This window comes from Megalops cyprinoides, chromosome 4 (genome assembly GCF_013368585.1).
Source record: "Megalops cyprinoides isolate fMegCyp1 chromosome 4, fMegCyp1.pri, whole genome shotgun sequence".
Lineage (NCBI taxonomy): Eukaryota > Metazoa > Chordata > Actinopteri > Elopiformes > Megalopidae > Megalops > Megalops cyprinoides.
The window spans coordinates 24,559,511-24,583,547 of record NC_050586.1 but is presented as its reverse complement, the minus strand read 5'-3'; the positions used below and the strand labels follow the sequence as shown (position 1 = coordinate 24,583,547).

The 24,037-nt window shown below is 39.2% G+C and overlaps 1 protein-coding gene across 1 annotated transcript; it reads right to left on the bottom strand.

Annotated features, from left to right (window-relative positions):
• Positions 1–1,854: 1,854 nt before the first annotated feature.
• Positions 1,855–16,895, bottom strand: slc2a11a (solute carrier family 2 member 11a). The gene is made up of 12 exons (XM_036526923.1): positions 16,429–16,895; positions 15,603–15,701; positions 15,354–15,514; positions 15,035–15,159; positions 13,927–14,056; positions 11,429–11,577; positions 11,005–11,192; positions 9,675–9,785; positions 9,306–9,407; positions 8,643–8,718; positions 7,648–7,775; positions 1,855–2,344 (listed from the first exon to the last, which is right to left on the bottom strand). The coding sequence occupies exons 1-12, from the start codon at positions 16,477–16,479 to the stop codon at positions 2,126–2,128; spliced, it is 1,539 nt and encodes a 512-aa protein (XP_036382816.1). The 5' UTR covers positions 16,480–16,895; the 3' UTR covers positions 1,855–2,125.
• Positions 16,896–24,037: the final 7,142 nt, after the last annotated feature.

Sequence of the window (24,037 nt, the reverse complement as noted above, 5' to 3'; positions counted from 1 at the left end):
GTGCTGATTGCTCACACGGTCATGCACATATATACATGTATATCTGTCATTAATATCCCCCTAATGTACTTTTAGTAGAACTTGAATGAAACCCAGCATCTCAATATAGTTAATTAGTTAATGGTCAATAACTATCAAATGAATTATGGCCTGTCTGCAGGCTTTGTGTCTTTTGATATTACAGTGTTTATTAATGATTTTCTTAATCGGGAGAGACATTTCACGTGTAGAGTTAATCTGATGCATAGGTCTATTTAAATATCTTGGAAATGATGCAGATGATAAACCTCCTGAGATCAATCCAAACAATGAGCAGGTGTGTGGAAATGCTGTTCAGTTAGTGGCTATTAGTACTGCTCCTCTTGGTAGGAAACAGCATAAAAAATCCAAAAGATTGGATGATGATAATGTTTGACAGCTGATTTTGCTACCAAGACAGTTAAGTCTGTATGTGCAGCAGCAATTACAGCTGATCAGGTACCATATCTTAGTTCTCACTGATGAATACATTCATTTTAAAACTATGACTTCTCCAGATCATTGTGTTGAACCAAATCCTCATTATCTGTCTCATTACCCAGGGCTTACCATTTGAGCCACTTAATCATCTGTGAATATTTAGGTTTGAAAGAAAGCATGAATATACTTGGTTGTTCAGAGACGTTTAACAATAGTGCAATAAATAAATTCCGATTTATACAATTTAGAATTCTGAAAAGATTTGCAAAACTAGAGCTGATGAAAGTCTTGGCATGATGAAGCCTTCCCATTTGTGTACCATCTGTTGTGTAGCACCTGACCTGACACCTTCAGAATACCATTCAACAAGATGACAGGCACATTAACAGCATCAGCTGCAAACTGCAAACAACCATCTCAAATAACCACTCCTCTGCAATGCAAGTAATAGAGGTGAATGCTTCAATAAGATCAACCTCCCTGTAGCCCCGATCACCATCAAGCAGCACCCTGTGAGCTTTGCTGATGTTTTGCATGATGGTACAGTAATTTGCAGTGTACAGTATATCATTTTTGAATCAAATCAAAATTCATATTGAACGCTTGAAGAGAAACAACCCCCCGGAACAGTGATGAACATAGGAGGAACAGAGGAGGTCACCAAACCAACAAATACCCTAAGATCAGTACATGGCTGTGTGAGATGGCAGCCAGAGTACCTTCTCTCCTGGGAAACTGAGGAACATTTAGAGGTAAGGTGGCAATAAATAGCTGTTCTTTTTTATGTGAAGGGATATCTGGAGCTGAGGGTATATCAAAGCTAAAGAGCAAGTGGCCATGCCCCTTCTGATCTGGGTTAAAGGTACCTCTACATTATGAAAGTGTTGGTACTTGGCCTTAGTCTGACATTAAACACCACACCATTATAATCATCATCATCATCAGTAGTGGCACCTTTGGATATATTCAGACCTTTTGCTTCTAAATTAAAAAAAAAAGCTGAAATGATGGTCCTAGGCCTAAAAACCTCTTTTTCCCTTCCACAGACACACTGAATAAAATCATCAACATATTTCTGCTGGTACTACTACTACAAATAATAACAATCAGAACCTGCAAACAAAGATTTACAATTTTCTCTACTTCTACAGAGAAGGTCACAACTGAGACAATGTTAAATGACATTTCATATTTATTTAAGCAGAAATATATATGAATTATGTTATTAAAAATAAAATGTACATGCACAATACATGAATATTTCAGATTGTCTTCATTTTTTACACATTTTTGGTAATAGATAATTTAATAAATAAACAAGCTTAATAACAAAGCCTTTTCAATGGAGAGAGGTAGTAATTAGACCTCTAAAAAGCTATTACGCAGCTCCTTGTGCAAAGACTGCATCACTGTAACGTTCATGCTTGATGAGTCTAATCATTATTGCATGTATCTCTTTTTTCTAGTGCATGCCTGCTGGGGGTAGGCTCATTGTAAGGATGGGGGGGTTCATAAATTTCTTATTTTTAATTTATATAGTGAAATCACAGCTTGATTAAACCAAATTGAGACCACAGATACCGCAGCATACAAAACAGCAATTGCTGGCAGTGGGCAGAGCTGCCCTCTCTTCAGGTTGTCAAGCACGCAGGAAACTGAATAAGACCTACATTGCAGTGGAGTGCAAGACTTTACCCAACTGGTACTGGGTCTGAGCTGTGCCCGAACACTGCTTCTCCTGGCCTCGGAAATTGAGCTTGTCGTATTCGCTGGCGATGGCTGGGAGGGTCTTCCCTTTTGTCTCGGGCAGCACAAGGCCAATGAAGAGGGATGAGAGGAGGCAAACGGCACAGAAGGGAATGAAGCAAAACTGTCCAAATCCACTCTGAAAAACATACAATTCAATGAGACAACGTCTCCCTTGACATTTAGATACGTAGCAGATGCTCAAGCAAAAACTGCATCCAACAAAATGACACCAAACGTTACCCAAACATGGACACCACCATCCACACATGAACAAGCATCAGTGGCAAACACAGGGCCAAGACGACAAGTATGCAGCTGGCCGAACACACAAGAGCAATACAATAAACTAGATACAAGGACTGTACCGAACTTTGACCTTATTTCATTAATGTTGGGCTCAATGATGTACAACAAAGAACAAAAGCGTGGAACTTTATGACATTACAATGAAAATGAAGATTAATAGGGTGATTATTATTGTTGCTATTGCATTTGCGTTTGCTGCTTGGCAGATGCTCTTAACCAAAGTAGCTACAGCAAGGTAAGAAGTCTAGGTAGCTAGACAAAAAAAATTCACAGTAGGATGATTCAGATAGGGGGACCTTAGTCTCTTACACTGCAACAATCCTCTCTCTTCTTAGCTAGAAGTATGTGGAAGTTTTATTAGTTGTCTTCCAACTGTGATTCCTTGTGATCCCTGCAAATCAGGTCATTCCTTCTACCCATATAAAGAAATCATAATTCAACCTATTTTGAGAATAACAATATTATTATAATAATCTCACTTGTTGATGATGTCCCAGACCTATTTCTAATTCAGAGTGGGACACCTGACCAGCAAGCCAGCAACAAACAGGAGGTTAACATTTTTGTACGAAATATGTCAAAATAAAAGTACTTATTTGCATGCCAAATGTGATACTAAATGCTTCAAATATTACCTATTTGGACAGACTGACCTATGAATCCATCATATTTATCAACTGCAATATACAAGGAAGCCATATATGCGAAATCTGAAACATTGTTAGAAGATTTTAAATGGCTTATTGAGACAGAAGCACTATTCAGAACATAGACACACATACATTGTGCTATAGAGAAAAAAACACAAAAGAGAGTATAATAATGAAAGGGAATTCAATGTACTCTGGAGAACACCCTCTAATCAAAGTAAAACTGAAAGCTTTTGTCTTATGTAGTGCTTCTGTGCTTTTACTGCAGCCCAGCACCATTGTTTTCAGGATATACTGTCACAGGACTGCAGTCTGCGTTGTAGCGTAGAAAGACTTTATTTTACGAGAAAACGTAATTCTTTAATGTTTACAATATTAATGCACAAAAACAGCATCTGTGTGAAAGAACACTAGAAACTGAAACCCTAGCTAGAAGTATTGGGACAATCTAACTTGTGAATACTCGTTTGTACTCAGATGCATACAAATACTACTAAAATCATACAGGAAAGGTAGGCAATGAAAAGCATATGCTGATGAGGCCTGAAGTTTCATTTACATGTTGGATTTTGCTCCAGTAGCAAACTCTGGAAAAGTAGCAAAAACAACACTGCACTGGCTAACTCCAGCCCAATTTTGTAGGTTGGCTTACAGGATCACATCTGCTGCCTGACCGCCCAAAAGAATGCAATTGTTCCTCACTGTACTGGCAGGAGGACAGCAGGAAGAAATAAAGGAACAGTACCGTTATTTCAGTTGCCACCGCACACAAATCCTCATCCACAGCCTCTGGTGAGCAGGTCACAAATGGCAGCTGCACTAAAGACTGTGCGGACCTCATGATAAAATAACTGAATCTGATCATCCTCATAGCCATGCTTGGTGTCACTGAAAAGCTAGTTTCATGAGCTACAAGCTGGTGTTATTACTGTGTTGGTACAGTGGGCATATAATAAAGATCTTGGAACACTGTTCAAGGGTGAATGGTGGGGAATGAAAATTACATTTATATTCCACACCCATCTGGTGTGGTTTGATGTGTTGCGCTTACAAGATAACAGGAAGAATGTGTGTTTTTTGTTGTTTCGTTATTGTATTGTGCTATGATTGATGACATGGTTCCTCCAGTCTCTTGTCTCATTATTTCCATTAAAATTTGGGTATATAAGGGGAAAATTGGATAGTTTGAGGAGATTTGTTTGCATGACTGCCTACACACCATTTGTGTATAGCCCTCTTGTCTCTTCTCAGATAGAGCCACACTACATATTCTACATTCTACAAATAACTGTTAAAAGAAAGATATCTGAGTGAATAGTACTAATTGGAGTCAGATAGATTAAAGGTGGAATAACACTTGATTAATCCTGAACCCAAATCACTAAAGACCAGATGCTATCCTTCACTGCTTGTCCACTTCCACAATTGGTATGCGGTAAATGGAACCCTACAATTTTGAATGGCTTAAATTTCTTTTAATACCCATGTGGCATGAGAAACTAAGTATATGGCAAGCTGTTTTAACATTTAATCCTCTTCTTTGTGGAACGCACCAGGTGAACAGGTGATTGCAGCTTGTTTCCTGTCAATCACATGACAGTTTGGTTTGAAAGGAACACCAATTGCCTTGTTATCAATATCATTTCATTTGAAAGGAAGACGTTTCACAAAGCAACATTACTTCTCTTTGATGTCAATGTTTTTATTGCTTAATATCTGTCAGTACTCCCGCCTCCTAGCCCTGCGCTTTTGGTTTTTTTTCCTTTTTCCCTTGTTTCTGCCCGGCCCTTCTCTCCGCCCCGTCTCCGCCTGATTACCTGCGCACCTGCATCTCATCCCCTCGTCGGTCTGTCCCTTTATATGCCCTGCTCGCTGTTCAGTCATTGCTAGTTCGTCTCAGTGTTTTTTGCCTGTTTCGTCCCCGCGTTTTCTTTGCTCGCTTTTTGTGATTTTCGACCCGCCTGTTTCCGACTCCGTTTTGCCTGCCGCTTTGCTTTGTTTGCCTGATCGTGCCTTCCCGTTTTCCGACCCTGCCTGTTCTGACTTTCCCGTTTTGGAATTGCCCTCGGACTGCCTCTCTGGTTTTGACCCTGCCTGTATACTCGTTTTTGATTCTGCCGTGCGTTTCTCTGCCCTCGCGTTTTTTGGGTCTGCGACTGTGTCCTAACCTGTGCTGCCTGACAATATCAGAATGTTGGTCATTGACACAACACAGTCACATTGCCAATCACTTCTTTTGTCATTTGCAATAGTTTGATATAAAAAAAACAGGTCACATAGCTTTTAAATGGAGACACATGCAAATGAGATTTCATGAAAAGACGTGTCTCTGACCTTGCAAACACAGCTAGATTTAATGTTGTTGTTGATACTGACTGATACCAAGTTCAGCTGATTTCACACAAGTAACATCCAATACCAAGAACCTTATGTTTTACATTAATAATGTGGTTGCTTGGTCTCCTCAATAGCTTGTCTCGATGTCAAGGTTTAGTGTTCCTGATATCAACCTTTCTGTACTGGGATGCAACCATAACGTGGTTACTGATAACAATTCACATTTTTATAGCAATGTATATCTCCTCTGGGTATCAACTAGTTAAGCTCCATCTGCAGATATTTTTCCAGTTATGCCATACAACTGAAATGAAACCATTTTGTTTTAGTTTTTCACTGAAAATTAACTGTGATCAAAGCTTGGTGGTTGATATACAGGGGAGATATATTGCAATCAGTAAGGGAAATGGACAAAATGTGAGGTTGTTATTATATAACCTTATTTGTGAGCAATCAACAGAGCTCAGTATCAACAACTTTCACCACTGAGCATAAAGCAAAACAGATCTCCTAACCAAGGTTGCATGATGTGACATATGCAAATGAGAACACAAGAGGAGACACATGCAACATAATTGGTCATATATGTAAACGAGGTTGCAAATTAGACACATGCAAATGAGATTGCAAGATACACATTCAATGTACATGGTGATACATTCAAATAAGGCTGGACCATTCACTTCCTTTCTCAAAACTCACATTTCCATATATCACCACTTATATTGCAAGTATCTCCTCTTGTGATCACATTTCTGTGTATCTCCTCTTGCAACATCATTTGTATGTATCACTGCATACAACCTATGTGACCTGCCTGATTGATATTAAGCTAGTTTGCAAATGACATGAGAAGTGATTTACAATGTGACTGTCATGTGTCAATCAATGACCAACATGTTCATATAAAGGTGGACAAACATTGACATCAAAAAGGAGTAGTGTTTGTGAAATGTGAGTACTGCTTTCAAATAAAACAAAATGATAACAAAGTGGCTGGTGTTGCTTTCAGACTGAATCAGCTGAGATGAGTTTCAATCAACCGTTCGCATGGTACATTTAAGAAGACTATTGGGAAATATCGGGAGAGGGGGATTAAATGTTAAAAATGGCTTAACGTAGCAAGCAGGTGTTTCAGGACAAGTATGATGTCCTCAGAACCCTTTAGGCACATTTCTCCATTGTGCCATGTGAACACGACACCTGAGGATTCAATCATCTGATATTACTGTCATATTGTAACATGTGCCAGCTGTGTTGAATATTCAAAATACAAATGTTTGGACGACTCAGGCATCAATTCAAACTATGTTTTGAATTTTATGATCATTATTGTCATTCCATATAGCCATTCCTGTGATGTAGCTGCTTTGCTTTGTCTGAAATGCTGCCCATAGCGATATCTGACATGTAATGTTACCTAGATGGAATCCAAAAGAGCCCCTTCACTCCCAGTTTAACAGCAACTTATTTTGAATTTTTGGCAAATGCTTTTGACACTGTAAACAGTAACCATCACTACTGTCCAGAGTTTTTTTCCACTTGTTTTCTTGCATGTATTTCAATCCTCAGCAAGTGTTTGGTATAATCTCATTTTAAAGCAAATTGTTAAACAATTATCCTGTTGTGATAACCTTAGTCATCTCAGTTAGTCTTATTTTACTCTTTTCTCCTTCGTGCACCTGTCTTCTTGGAATCAGCAGTTGTAAATTGTTGTCTCTTATCTGTGTCAGTTTGTGGTTTTACACTGATGAGGTTGCACCAACACAGGTTCAAGGTCCTACAGGTCATGTGGTGGAGAAAAATCCGCATGTCAAAAATCCAACCTAATTTTCATGGATGCCTTGAACAAGGCAGTAGCAGGTAACTCCCTGGAAATGAATGGTAGCTAGCTAAGTAGGCAGTTAACAAGTCCCCTGTGTTACATAGTAGTGTGTATCATTCATTTTCCCTCTTCTCTTCCACCAGTAAAGAAAAAGGGAACTGACTGACAGGTATGTTGAATGATTGTTGTTTGGTGTACTAAATGTTTTATGGCTATCATTGTCTTTATTTCCACTGGGTTCTTGGGTGTCTCTAAAAATGTTTGCAAATGTTCACCAAAATAGATAAAATCTTGTCAAAATTATTTGAGACACACTCTCACCACAAGGAAGGGGAAGACCATCCCCACAAAGAAGAGGTTGATCCACATCAGGGAACCAGCAATCATGTAGGCAGCGGGGCGGGCCATTTGATTAAATATCTCAGTGGGTAGGACTCCTGTCACTCCAGCTAGGGAACAAACACAGTCAGATGAGCCTTGTCTGTGAAGCAATTGCTTCACTATTGCTTCACAATTACTTCATTGCTATTCAAGAGAACTGCATATATAAGATTAGAGGTCAACCACTCCAACAGTCCTAACCAGACCTGTGAAGATTATTGCATGAAGAAGGTACCCTATGGTATCCCTATTTACACAGATAACTACCAAAATAAAGGAAACACTTCAGTAAATGAGAAAAACCAAGTATATATCGAAAGCAGGTGCTTCCACACAGGTGTCATTCCTGAGTTAATTAATCAATTAAAAACTGTTGGGGAATGTCTGGCAGGAGCTTCCATGATGAGGACTACTCAACTTGCTGATGTATCAGGAGGAACAGTGGTGACATTGGCAGTCTGATTGAGAGACATCATCAACTAGGTGCAAATGTGATCTAAAGTTCATATTCTTTGATGCATGCATTGGTTTGAGATGCAAAGCAAAACATCTCAGTCAGTTGACTGAAAATATCAATCTAGAGCATGACCCAGCAGTTTCGTCAAGGTAAGTAGGAAGAAAAGGCGATTTCTGCCTTTTTGCACTACTCTTAAACGAAGCCAACTAACATAACTCAAAGTACATACTGCATAGATGTGGTTGATGGCAGGATTTCAGGTAAACATGAGGACCATCAAGAGTTTAGAATTTTTTAAAATGTACTGACTTGCTATTGACCTATTATCATTATCAGTATTGGTACTGGCCTTTTGAAAAATTCATATTGGTCAATTTCTAATACATAACCTTTTTAAGTCAGCAATGAGCACCTTGAAAATGCTGCAGCAAACACAAAAAACAAGTTTAGTTATAATGATTCAAAATCAATGACTCACCCGGTCCCATTCCAAAGCTCAGTATATAGGCAAAGATGCAGACCATACTCAGGTACGGGATCCACGGCGCTGTGTGCTGTTTTTAATCAGACAGAAAACAGAGGGTAGCTGTAGAGGAGCTTCATAAAAGATCTCCACCATGTCCTGTGCTTGAATGAACTCTGCTCAAGTTAATACTGTTTCACACCTGGAAATATGTAAGTAAAAATGACTATGAGAATATTTTTCATGAATAGAATGCATTCCTACGTTTTTACCATCACTTCACAGATTCAGTTTCTGCTTGACGTGTTAGAGTAAATAATACCAGAAGAGGGTCTGCAAAACACTATCTAAACAGGAGTGAAACTATAAACCCATTTTCTGGAATAATATGCATTTGTAAACAACACAATCTTGATTTGTGCAATGCCATTAAGATCAGGAAAACTGTCAATCAAGAAGAAAAAATTATTAAAAAATGTACATTTTTTCTATTATATGTTAATTAAAATTATGGAGGGAATTGTGTAAATATATCTTATCTCTTATCTCTTAAATATATAGAGAGGGGGGAGGTATGTGTCATTTAACCAATTCATTCCTCCATTCTAAGTTATAAAACATATAAATAAAATATGAAATTATAAAATATGGTTATATAATTATATAAAATAACCATACTTGTAATGACAGAGCCACCATGAAGACCACTGCCCAGCCAGCCATGAGAATGTATCCACCCATCAGCAACATTTTCCTGCCCAGCCGCTCGATCAACAGGTTCTGAGTGTTGGACAGGATCATTTCAATGGCTACAAAGAATTGACTCATTACTGTTAGTGCTAAGTGAAAATTGGATTGCTCCTGGAATTCAGAAATAATGTGACTGCTCCTGGAATTCAGAAATAATGTGGATTTTCTTTAAGCAGCACCATTTTACAATTTCAGATTAAAGATTAACATACAGTACCTTGGAGAGCTAAGAAGGATTTTGTGGTACTTACATAACATAAAAATGTGCTTGGGTAAGTAGATTAGTCAAATACTCACAGACAGTATTGAGGCCGTAAATTCACAGCTGCCTGTGCCAATGGTGACATACTGGATTTTATCCAGTGAAATCCCCGCCTCTTGGAATATGTAAGTTGCATAGAAATATATCTTTAAGGCAAAAAAGTAAGAAATAAGAAAACAAAGAAGAAAGCTTACATCAGTTTTATCATTAATTACATTAGCTTACATAAAATTTTTAGCTGAACACTTTTGTTAATTTATAATGACAATGTCCCCCATGCTGCGGCTGCCAAAGATTTGGAATAATTCCTTTTAAGGTAGGTTTAATTACTTTTAAGCAGCCTGGGAAATGAAGTTACCATATTACTAAAAGATCAGCTACATGGAATAGAAAGTGTGCAGATCATCCTGGATTTGAATACCCATGTATATATCCATTCCCACCGTATGCAGATCCAGGACGTATTTAATGTATTGTTTTGTGTGAATTTTGGAGTGGTATTAATGAAACAGAAATCTTCTGAAAATCTCACAAAAGCACATGCCTAAAACTGTCACTCTTGTATTCCTCTTGGCAGCGTGATCCAACTTTTCCATTTAGGTATCGCTTTAAGAGCATGAGCCAGGCTGGGGACATCCTGACCACCACAACCATGTGTTTTCAGCCCAATCTCACTTGCCTCTGTCATTCATCTCCAGGCTTCTGTGTAATACTGTAACAACTGGTTAAAAGTGGGTATACTGTTAAATAGCTTCTGTTCCCACTGGAACTATTAGCTTTTAGCTCAACACAGATTTCTACTGAGCATGTAAAAATTGTGGTGTCAGCTATTAAAGGTGTCAGCTATTAAAAGTCCTCTGCATCCACAGTGAGGGCCGAACAAGAGTAAGAGGGTGAAAGAAAGCGAGAGCATGGCCACAAATGCACAAAAAAATCCCTGCATCCTGTGAACCCCTAGAAAGTAGCTACATACCTGACGTTAGTTTGCTATCATTAAATGAACTGTATCCTGTGATGTTCACTGATGATGAAAGAAACCAGAAAATAGGTTCTATGCGCAGGGTTGCTAAGCAGTGGATGAATGGCAGAGATTAGGTTTCTAGCTCATTCTAGCTAGCCATCAATAGGTGGTTCATTTGGGGACAGTTTTGAAATCCACTACTGACAGCAGTCAAAGAACTCTCATCACAGCATTGCTTGATACAATGCCAAATGAATGTCTCTGTATGGTTACTCTGACATGGGATTGATTGGATGATGTAAGCATCAGTGTCACCCCATGATCATCATAAAGACAATTATGCTGTTTTACATCCATGCTTTCAAGTACCACCTCTGATCATGCCCCCCACCGACTTCACTCACAGCGTCATTCCCGCAGAGCTGCATGGCAGAACTGATGACCATGATTGACAGCAGCTGCCAGCGCATGCTGCGGTCTGTAAACAGCTCCCATGGTCTCTTGGCCCTTATCCCTGAGGCTGCAGCCTGCTCCTGCAGGATCTCCTCCATCTCGCTGTGCAGGACATCACAACCCCGTAGCTGAGTCAAGGCTGTACCAGAACACATGTGGATCACACTCAGATCTCGCTGTCTCTGACACACACACACACACACACACACACACATACACATACACACACACATGCGCACGCATGCACAAATATGCACATGTGGACCACGTAATAGTCCATTTACGTAGTTATATAAGCAGAAATTGCATACTTGAGTTCAAAACAAAGTTTAAAACCTGCCCCTTAAACAGAGCTTATCCTGGCTTTCTCCTCACCCTTGATGCAGGCCTCCTTGTTCCCTTTGTCAATGAGGAGGTAACGAGGGCTCTCAGGAAACCAGGGAAGGGTGAGCAGCTGAATAAGACCTGGGACAACATTACTGGCCAGAAGGTAAGGCCAGCATGACTCGCTACCTAAAATTTCCCTGGGTACAGGAAATCATCATCATCATCATCAACAATGGCCAAACTTGAATTTTGAGAAATAAAAAATTAGAGCTGTGATTTCCTATTACACTTTATTAAGGGCTACTGAAATGGCAAAACAGTTGTTGCCACTTTCCAGAGTCAAGCTCTTTCATCAGAACATACATGCAGAGTAACCACAAGCATATACAATTACTATCAGGCTATATAGCTGTTTTTAGCACTGATGTGGGTACACCTGTGATGACTGGGGACATTGATAAAGTGTAGAAGCATTTCATCAAACTTTAACATAAACATATCTCAGTATTCTTTAAACAGCATGCTCAAATGTGAGGATACATGCATTTAACATGTATCTCATCTTAATATTTGGTGATGGAATAATCCAAATTACCATTTCTTATTGTATCTTTATTTTCTGCTAAACAGCATTTTAGTGAACATTTAGTTCGCACCACATATATAGAGATACAACTTGATTCAGACTTGTCTTCTGTACTGCAGTTTCTATAAACCAGAAGAAACTGTCCTGGATGTTAACTTTTTGCAAAAAGGACAGTGTTTTCAGCCCTGCATGATTGGAATAAAGAGTGGTCTACCATTTTACAAGTGCCTTTGTTGATGTATGGGTCAAGACTATTTACAATATTTAACTAAGATTCACATTTAAAGAATTATCAGAACCCTTCACCATTGAAAACAAGTGTAGGTTTCTTTTGGCATGTGTCACTCATGGCCTTGTCTGCTTGTGAAGAACAGGGTGAAGGATGACTCATCTGACCGTATGGTTTTTTTTCCACTGCCCAGTAGCCACTGCCTACTCATGCCCTTGACTGATATTTGCAGTCAACCATTTCAGATATCATCATCTGTTTTGTCATGCATCTCAAACCAATGCACAGACATCACAGTCAATGAGTATGTTATTATGACCACGGTTGCCTAGTCGATAATGTCTTTCCCTCAGACTTCCATGCCAACATCATGTTAGCCACTGTTCCTTGGGAAACATCAGCAAGTTGAGCACTCTTCCTCTCTGAAGCTCCTGACAAACATGCCCCAACAATCAAGTCACTGAAATCGCTTCTTCTAGCCATGGTAGCCAGGGTAACAGCAAGATGGGACATTACTTTCTCAATTAAATCAGATGCCACACCTGTGTGGAATTACCTGCTTTCAGTATACTTTGAAACCCTCATTTACTCGAGTGTTTTCTTTATTACAAAATAACAGGAAAAATGCTTCTCAATGAATTTATTTTCCCAGAGTCCTAAGAACAAATTTACTTAACTTGGGGAAAAAAACATCGCCATTGCAATCCCTCGTTTTTGGAGGAAGAACTCCCCATAGAATGTTAAAAAGTTATTGTATAGGCAAATTTCCGAAAGTTTTAGAAAGAACTTAGGAGTGGATCGAAACACCTGATCATTCTTAAAAGATGATATTGCCTCAGTGCAGTTCAAATGAAGTGTAACTGAATAAAGACTGGTAACATTTAGAGAAGGCAAAAGGTGGACTTCTGCAATTTCAATGTTTTTCATGCAATTTAAAGAGTCCTGCATGTCAGCTAGATATCACAGTAATATACTAAAAGCAGGTTGTAAGAAATGCATCAATATACTGTGCAACATATCACTCCCTCAGGCTGTGATAATAGGCCTGGTGGGTTAATCTAGATTTTGTCCCAACAGGACATAATGGTTTTGACTGGACACCTGACTTTTAGGAAATTCATTCCACATTTTCTTTTCCAGTTACTTTTCAAAGTTACATCCAGATAGTTATCAGGTTTGGATTTCAGTTCCTTAATTATCTCAAAAGTATGCAGAAGCTTGTGTCACTAACTTGTGTTCTTATTTTAGTGCAGAATTGTTTGGTATCCATGACTACAATAGCTGCTCCTCCATCTGCAGGCTTGATTGCTATTTCCTTGCTGTGTCTAAGTTTTTTAACACCACTAATTCTTGTTCCGAAAAGTTGGAGTGAGAGAGATTTTTTTTCCCTTAATCAGCATGTCACTGTTCAAGCTAAGTCTAAATCTAAATCACAGCCAACTGAATGTTCTGATTATACTGGTTTCTTCAGCTCATTCAGAGTGTTCATATTTTGCTGATAAACTACTGACACAGTTGTTTTTGTGAAGGATTAATTCATACATAACATCTTGTTCAAAGATAATTACCTGAGAATTAAACCCACAATATTTTCACTTAGACATGGATACAGCCTGCCTCTGTAGGTAGTCCCTTTATTTGTCACCCCTTTTACAGCACTACAGTCAGAGGGTGTGTTAAGAGACTTGGAGAGAAAGGCTTCTGATCTGTTTATGCACCTCCTTGGCTTACCTGAGCCCCACCACTTGTCCCAGTACCACTCCGAAAGCTGTGAAGACGGCCGAGGACAATGCAACAGCACCTCGCAAATGCTTCGGAGCACTCTCTCCAAAATACATGGGTTGGATGTTCATGCTGACCCCTGTAGAGATACGGGTTTATTAGCACTTTTGTCCTTATGCTGTCTGATCTCTAATTGTTTAGCAGTTTTGTAGATGGCCTGTTCTGACATGACTTCAAATGTTTCTGTTTGAGTATCTGGAACTGTAGTAATGAATATACTATGGTGAAGTAGCTTAACAACCCCACAAGTAGCTTAAGTAGCTTAAGTAGCCTGACTTCAAATTATGCACTAAGCACCACTAACCAGTCCATAGTTGTGGCTTCAGGGAATAATTGTAATGCATGCATAGGGTGGTCATAAATTTCCAGTATATTTGGCTGAAACTATTACCATCATCATTCCTAATATTATGCATGTTTTCAGCAAAATGACATGTCACTGACAATAATGTTTAGGCATGAAAGATGCCCAAGTAGAACCTCATTGGAAATCTAACAAGCCAAGTGCAAAACCTGTTTGCCCATAAGTTCATTCTTAACTGACAGACAAGACATTCTTGACATGTAAAATGAAAATATTACTTTTGTGTTGAAATATAGATTTTTTTCACAGTAATAGACCAGGACATTATGAGTGCTCTGTTTAATGATTCCCAAAATGTACGTGACAAATTTATAATTCTACCCACACACTTTGGTGTATGTTTAACTTCAGAATTTCCAAATGGCAGTAGTTTGTTAAGAGGTATGGTAATGTAGTGCTTTGACCATTGCTTTATCAATGGCAGTAGTTTGTTAAGAGGTATGGTAATGTAGTGCTTTGGCCATTGCTTTATCAATGGACGTGAGCTACCCAGCACGAAAGAGATCTGTGGGGAAATCATGTCATTTAGGTGTATTTGAGCATTCCTCTAGGTGTATTTGAGCATTCCTTCAAGTTTTTAAAAGAATGCACAACATTCAAGGTTGATGAAGAGGCACATGCATTGCTGGTCTCCATTTCAACTTCACAAAAGCACTGATGCATTGTATGTAAATATTGCATACTAATGCTTACCCGCATTGATCCCCACAAGAAGACGAGCCACAATGATCATCTCAAAGGATCTGGCAGCTCTGCTCGTCACCGCCAGCACAGAACTTAGCATCAAAAACACATTGTTCACCAGTAATGATTTCTTCCTAGAGGTTGGGAGAGATGTGAATAACAGAACATTATAAACTGGAGCTACAGTATGTAACTTACACTAAGAAATTATAAAAACCAGGGGAGAAAAGTTTTGAGATACAGTCAAATTCTTCATTAAGGGAGAAATTTACCCTGATCAGTTTGTGCTCATATGCAATGCAGTGTTTGGTGCTGCATGGAACATTACCTTCCAAAACGGACAGCCATAGGACCAGCAATCAGCGCACCCACCAGCCCACCCAGTGAGAATATGGATACAATGAAGGTCCATATTAGAGTCACCTGGTAGACCTCTAGTTCTGCACCCCAGCGCTCCCGGCATGTCTCATTAATAAACCTCTGAATGTACTGAAAATAGGAAGAATAGACACCCATCACCCCATTTGCTTCAGTGATCTGCAAGAATGCAGTTACTGTTACATGAGTTCAATCTTACAATAGTAGGTGTGTTGATGATGGCGATGTTGTAACCATACTGAAGAGTTCCCCCAATGGCAGCTGAACACACTGTCAGACCCAGGATTCTAGTATGACCCTGTCAACACAGATCAGTACTGTGAATTATCCATTCCAAACTGTATTCAGACAAGTTTAACCTATGCATCCAGTGTGTAAAATGAACATGGAAGCTAATCCCAGGGATATCAAAAAGTTAAGGATTTATTTGGACAGATGCACTTACTGCAATAAATAGCTTGGTGCAACTGCAATTTCTAAAAGAAATGCATGGTGTTAATACATTGCCTCATGAAGCTCCATCAAGAGGTCAATGAACATGTACTAGATTTTTATTTCATTTTATGTTTATTCACAGTTCAGTACTGATATACAGTGCCAGTCAAAAGTTTTGACACACCTATGCGTAGAAGGGGTTTTCCTTTTATTTTGATTATATGTAATAAACAAATCTGAATGAATTTTTGGTTGAGAACCGTAAATAAAGTCACATGTCTTTTAGCCATTGAACGTAAGGCAACAATGACCCATCTCGCTCATACTGTAAGCACAGTTCGAGTCTGGATTTCCACAATCGCTTCCGTAATCAACGCGTGTTAAAGCTGAGACTAACAGATACACCACGCATTGCTACTACTCACAGTATGGAATACCGGTCTGTATGAGTGTACATTCATCATGTTCAGCGTATCAGTTTCCTAGCACAAATTTGCCAAGCCCAGTCGAATATAACTATAAAACAAATTACAGATTAATTTTTCATGACACACAACCGTGCAAAAAAAATTAATCACAAAATTGAATACCTTTTTCTCTTGGTCGTCGGGCATGTTGCATACCGGACTTTTGAGGGTCATCACAAGTAGTTTTTGTTTGCAAGCGTCTATGGAGGGTTACCCCTCAGTCAATGCGGTGTCAGCAAAAGGACGATGATTACTGATCCATGTGGAATATCCTATGGATTGACTCTCATCTGATACTAGTTTTGGGGGAGTGCTCTTTCTCTCCCTCCACCCTCTCGCTCTCTTTCTCCCTCTCTCCCTGTAAACCTACGTGCATTGAAACTGCACGTTTCAGAATATGCAACAATTAATCTACGTCTACACAAACGCGTTATTATAAATGTGCGGGTACATGTTCCTTAATATATTTTGAAAATATCCAGGTACTTCCAGTTAGAAAATATGTCCCTGTAATTTCCCAGAGTCGAAACCGATATCTTTGTGTATTTCGGGGCAGTCGGTGCACTGCGGTGTATTACGCAGGTTATTCTACCAAGCGACTGTATCAAACTGTATTTACAATCAGCAGATTCGCGTCGCTGAAGTGGGCTATACTTTAAATAACACATTTCATTTTTTGGCTAGTCTTAAGATTAATGACGTGGTTTCCATTATGGCAGTTGACGTGGGAGTGTATCTGTGTGTGACTGGCAGTTTGGAGAAGGGGTGGATAATTTTGTACAGCTCATGTCACGGGGAGCCAAACATGGGGTCATTTGATCAGGATTTTAAGTTCTCAGCGTATTTGCATAATTAGCCACTTGAAAGGGCACAAAGTTGTCCTTTCTAAGCTGACCTTAGGATATTTTAAATTTCAGTGTGTGTCGGGTTATCATTGGACGACGCTAAGCAGGTATTTTGATTTTTGATTATAGATATGGATATGAGTTAGAGGACCCAGACCTACACAGAACCAACCTACTTAGGATCCTTTGCCTTAATCCCACCAAAATTAACTAAATTTAACGATGGTAAAATTGTCTGGCAATTCCCACTGCCTTACGCCATGCTCTTCAACTCTTTGCCATCCTCTCCCCCCAGTCCCTGTCGCCTTCAGCTATGCATGTCATTCACACAAACAAACACACACAGCAGATGCCACACAGTAAATACTCCTCTATACTCCTAGCAATTAAATAAATCTAGGTAGTCACACAGCAATATATTAGTATGTGTTAATATGGTAACCCTCAGGGCCCCTACTTCCACCTCCAAAGAAAGGCTAATTTTGGCAGGGACAGAGGGTGGTTTTGCTAAGGGGACCACGTCCTCACTCCACACTCCCACACAAAAACACAGATAACAAGATGACAAGCAACATAAACAGCAACATAAATTGCAAGACAATGGTATTTCAGCAACCAGTTCCCTAGCACCAAAAACACCCTCCAAAAATTTTGAAAAGATTAAAATTACTGGGAGGCATGGTGCACTGCTGACTCCACGTCTCTGTCTCAGTGACAAGAACCATGTCCCTGTCCTTCAGCAACCTGTACCACCTCCTGCACAACAAGTGAGTGTCTTTGCAACTAATCTCTGCATTGTGATGGATTAAATTGAAGAACACAGGGGTCAAGAATTGTGAGCTCTCAAACCGGGAATTTAAACACCACCCCCTATCTGTGAGACACTCCACGGCAGCCAATAACATGTAGTGACTTGTTGAACATTATAAAAGATGAACCAAAACCAAAGGATCATTTGAGCTCAGTTACCTCAAAAATTACATAAAAAAAAACTTGGCTGCATGAAAACCTCACATCTTCAGCAACACAATACCATGTACATAAACACCTGGGCATACTGTGGAGGGAAAAAATGAATCTCATGATACACCACACACTGTGGAATAAGTCAGAAATATCAGCTGCCTAATAAAAGGATTAGAGAGAAAGGAGGTTGGTCAGACCTCAGAGCTTGCTATAGATGAAATAGGTCCTTTTTACGGCACATGAGGTTCCTATGGGGACTACTGGTGGTGCTGAGAATGGCTTAATTAAGCCATTACTTAATTGCTGCTGACATCAATCAAATTTTTTTTTCAGTATTAAAGTTGATTTACACAGGAATTATGGGACACTCTTTAATATCTATACCCAAAATAGTTTAAAGGAGCACTGAAATGGATTCAATCAATCTACACGCTGGCTGTAAAACTCTACCAAACCTACTGGTGTAGTGTGTGCTTGTGTGAGAGTTGAGGACTGGGTGCAATGTGGTAGGTAATTAGCTTGGGTGCAGGTTACAGCTGGGCCATTCTGTGACAGGTGAGCAGTAAGAACCAGTGGAAGATAGAGCTGAGTCACCAGCACCACCAGGAGTACCCACAGAAACCTCATATCATGACGGAGACCCCATCTGAAGACTTTATGAGCTGTGATTATCAGTGAAATCACAGCCATTAGTGGAGAGCTGCTCTTGGACTTGAAGTGCGATGGTGAGCACATTCATCCAACTCACAAGACATATTATCATTCAAGGGAGGCTCAGTTGCTGTGCTGTCCACCTTTGCCACTGATGTTTCAGACTTCACGACATCCGTGAAGGGAGCTTTCAGGACGTTAGGACCAGAAGCATCAGAAACCTTGCAGACTTGCTTAGGAAGTAACACTTCCTCTGTGCAAGCTTTAGATTGTTTGCACTCAGCCAGCCAAACATGACCTCAAGGCATCGCTGAGCCTCTTTACAGAGGGTGCAATGACAAGAAAATCACCCAGGTAATACAGCAGGTTGGAAAAGCCGAGGTCAGCAAAGATGCTTAGCATCACATGCAGGATGGAAGCTGGAGAGGTAAAGGCTCTATAACATCTATCAGACTCATGGAGAGGACATTATAGAAGCCTATTATAGAAGAGGTCCATGGTACTGAAAAAGATGTGTGCCCCAAGAGCAGCAAGGCAGTCAGCTTTATGGGGCAGTGGGTGTGCATCCTTAATTGTTTTTGTGTTGTGCCAGTAGAAGTCTGTACAGATCATCCGATTCCCGTTCTTCTTACACACTATGACAAACAATTGACAGAATTATTTGAAGGCAGTTTACCCATGGTGATGAGTGATGATCCAAAAAGAGAGAAGACATCTCAATTTTCACTGAGTTTGATAGCATTGGGGCCTGTGGCTGATTGAAGGAAGGAAATCAGTGCCCTTAATAACTCTCCCTGGTATTAAAACACCCTTTATCTATGTAGCTATGGACATTCTGATCTTCAGTTATCCTGAGGCTTATGCATTTAAGCAATCGGGAAGCCTCTTGTGTGCATCAGCTGCAAGCTTCAGCCAAGGAAGATGAAAGTATTGACTGGTGGAAAAGGAATGATTGATAATTACCCTGGTGGTGTCTTTCCTTGTAGCCCTTTGCCCTCTCTGTTACCTATAAGCTAGGGCTGACTAACAAGGTGGCAGAGGTTATAAAGTAGCTAACATTGGCAACGTGATTACGGTTTTGTATTTTCCATCAGTTTTTTTATTTCTGTTTTATTTTCAGTTTTAATTTCAAATTCAGTTTAGTTCCAGTTAGTTTGCAGGAAAAAGATTTTCTGTTTTTTATTTTTTTTAGTTTAGTTTAACTATTATGACCAGGAGGAATATGTTGGAAGCAAGTATTTGTGTGTCCAATGTTTTAACCTGACTGAACATGACAGAGAGTAAAAGACAATTGGATTCATTGCATGAATGAATGCTTCTTGTTTTTGTATTGATGAAATGAATAACAATAACTTAAGCTTGAATCCATCAATCAGTTTTGTTTGACCGTCGTGTATGGCCTAATCATCAACTTGGAGGGAATGTCTTTGTTTTGAGGTGACGTACATAGTAAGACTGAAGGCTTGTGTCACAACTCTTAATATATTTGAGTTTATGTTGAGTGGATGGATGGGTGGGTGTGTCCAGTCAAACAACAGCTTCTTTTGACCTTCAGGAAGACTCTTTGTTCCAGAGTCGTGGCTGTCCTGTTTCTTAGTTCAACTGTCAACATACACAGAGTATAGAAAACAACAAAAGCTTTAGACACACAGCCATAATTGGAGTGGTGACTCTATGAACATGCCCTGTTTTATCCCTGCATAAGTATTTTTTCATCTCATATGGCACACTCTCTGCTCTGGCAGATTGATTTGTGAGTGGCATGTCAACTTCAGACGCAATCTTCTATGCAATGAACCTGTATTTCTGAAGCACCTCTTTATATGTGCTTGCTGGAGTCATTATAACCTCAGTGCTGTGCTCTGGTTATACTGTGCAGTTAGGTCAACAATAAATGCCTCTGCTGCCATCTTTAGTGGCTCCATCACTGGTAATTGAATAGCCAGGGAAACACATGGATCCAGCAAGCAAGCTCCTGTTGGGGTTGGACTGAACTTGGCTGATAGTGGATTCAGTATGCCTGCAAAGTGGTCAGGCATACTGTAGCCCCTGTAGACTAAGGTCTTTTAAATACAAAACAAGCTCAGCAGTTTTACACAGCAGTACACAACCTGTTATATTAGCCTACCCCAGGATTCTACCCCACCTTCTCAAGATATGTACTCTGTAATGCTGATGAAAAAGTATCCTAGAGTGATAATATATCCATGTCTCCTTTGAAGTTTTGTTCAGCTTCCCCTTACCACCCTTTTCAATTCACAGTTTTGATATTATAATAGTCTGACCTTATTGTAACAATATCTGTACATATGTATGAAAAGATGTGCGATTTTGGCTATGACTGTACAGTTTTGTGCTTTGGTTTTATAATTCACGTGCTACATTGCATGATGAGCACTTTTCCCTTGTGTTAGCATGTTGCATTTGTCTCCCTCTTGTGTCCAAAAATACGTGGTGGAAATGCTGGGAATTCAGTGGTGAAAAGAGTTCTGGTAAAACCTCCAAGTAGAAGTAATCTTACTTAAGAAAAAAACTACTTGAGTAGAAGTAGGTATTCATCCTGGGAACTGCTTGAATAAGAGTGAAATACCTAAGTCAAAGTGCTTTTGTGTTACATTTTTTTGTAACCATTCACCGTGATGCGCAAGTACTGATGTGTAGCTCATTTCCTTCATGTTACCTGATTTGTCTTGTACAATGTCATTCGTATTCATCAAAAAGGAAGAAGAACTCACCCACAAAATTTCTAGTTTCATTAGCTCTCACTCATTACCTTCCCTGCACCTTGTCCCTCACAGGATCACCCTCAGCACACCAATGCACAAGGACATGAAAGTGGTGATAACACAGGCTTTATTATTTTTTACAGGCAATTTCAACAGCTCATGAAATGTGAGGCACAAATTTTAATGCTCCTCCCCTGCCATGGACCAGGATGCTGCCTGCAGAAGTGTGTACCCTCTTGCAGGTAAATGTGCCCATACACCATGCACATACCAGCAATCCACCATATTCACTTTTGCCAGAGGAGTTAGGGCACTCCCTTCAGACCAAGGTATTACATATACACAGCAACCTTGACAGAAAGACACAGCAGTAGGCAAACCACTAGCAATAACTAGAAATTTAAATTTGTCTTAGACAACTCACGGCTCAGATAAGCTTAAAAGATGGTTGAAATTGTACTGCTGCAAATAGTGACACTTTGGTATAACGCCAGGATCAAATGCCAGGTGATAAAGGGAAATCACCACAAGAAATTTTTTTGTCTGATTATATCTGACACATATTATCGGCTTCTTACCTGCACTCAGGAGGTAGCGCCCCTCGTGGATAAGGGACTTTTCATTATTCTATTGTGCATTGGCATTTCTTATTGCTTTTGAAGATTTCCTATATTTCTTTGCTATTGTGTTTTTTAAATTATTGTAATAAACTGAATGTTTCATTGTTGAGTTCATTCTCTGCTTGTTTCATTTATTTGAAGATGTATGTGTGGGGATAAAAAGTAGCTACTGGAAAAGTACTAAAACAACCTCCACGGGCACAATTCCCAGTGTGGCGTAGTCAAACTGACATATCAGAGGCTATACAGAGACAAGCTTAACAAATTAATATGCTTCCTGTCATTAAATTTCTCCTGCTGTGTTGACCCTACTATGGAATATACAGTACTTCACATTGCACTGTAGAAGTTCAAAGTGCAGTTCTGTATTTCCCCAATAGGTGTCTATACAGCTGTTAAGTGTCACTGTCCAACTCGCTGGTGGTGCTGAATTCTGTTTCATATGTATTATCTCTTTCTAAAGTCTGCATATTCAAGTACTGGGTACTTATTCCCTGGTGCAACATATAATTTTTGTCTGTCAGATCCTCCTTTTTCCCTAGGGCTCAAATCAGATTTAATTGGTATCAGTAGGTCTATAATTATCCACATTGCCATGTGGCTTTTCTGGAACTTCATTATTCGCTTGATGTAAAATTAATAGATTTCACAGTTTATTTTCAGACACAGTGGGGAAGATGGCTTCCAGGTCTGATGGCATAGTGACAGACTGTGGGGCAATTATCAACACACATTTCTGAGTTTCTGTTGTCTTATAAAACTGTGCTTAGTACTTATCTTTTCTGAAAATTGTCTTAGTTGCACCAATCACAAAGCTTGTTACAAGCTAGCTTGTTTTGTTTTAAAGCAAAATGAGACTGATGTTTTTCTGTCCAGGCCCCAGAGCTGTGGAATGCACTCCCAGACAATGTTACAGTGGGAATGTTTGTGTTTTGTTGCATGAGTGATGACGATTCTAACTGGGCTGAGTTATTTATTTGAGGCTCTTTGAACCTCATTATTGTAATGACAACTATAGGAAAAAATCAAGAACACTTTGTATATAAACATCTATAATCTTGCTATAATATTAAAATTTCAGAATATGTGCAAAGTGGGGCAGGAGGGACAGAAGGGGATACATGAGGATAAGGATTAAAAGAATGCTATTCCATATCTCTTGAAGATTGAAGGGATTTTGATAGCTCTATGGATTATTTTAAAGTAAAGGAAATAAAGAGTAAGATTTTTGGAGTTGTTTCTGGAGTAAATGTATTTGCAAATTACAGTGGAGAAAAGTCACATACTTAAACATCTGACAATTTATAAATTTAACTAAGTTAATTATTTGATATGCATCTGAGACAATATCACTTCTATATTGGATGATTTTCTATCATGGGGTGTGAGGAGGTGTCTTATTCCACAGTACTCGTTGTTTCCAGTACTGGTTCATAGAATATGAAGGATTTGCAATTAGAGAGGTATGTTTCATTTATCAGTATATGCAAGGGCCAGAAACCTTGAATTATTCCTGTATATTTAAATGATTCCATTTCAACTGGTTGCCAAGACATAGGGTTTGGTATTGGTTAATAAATAAAACTGATTCCATTAAGATGTTAACTTAAAAAAGAATTCACATACCCAATATATCTTAGATAACAAAGTTAGGGGGTGATCCAGATTCAAAGATGGTTGTGCAGATGTGTGTATATAAGACATGAAACTCCAAGATGTTTTGGATACACCAACCTCCATGTAGAACTCCTCCAAGAGTCTGATAGGATGAATTGGCTATCAGATAATAAATTGAAATAAAAAGCAACTAGTAAAATGAAAAGCAGATATATTATTAATTACTTGCATTTTGATGTGGGCATTCATCCTTGGAAAAACAACTAAAATAGAAATTACCTCTGTAAATCTAAATTGAGCTTTTATA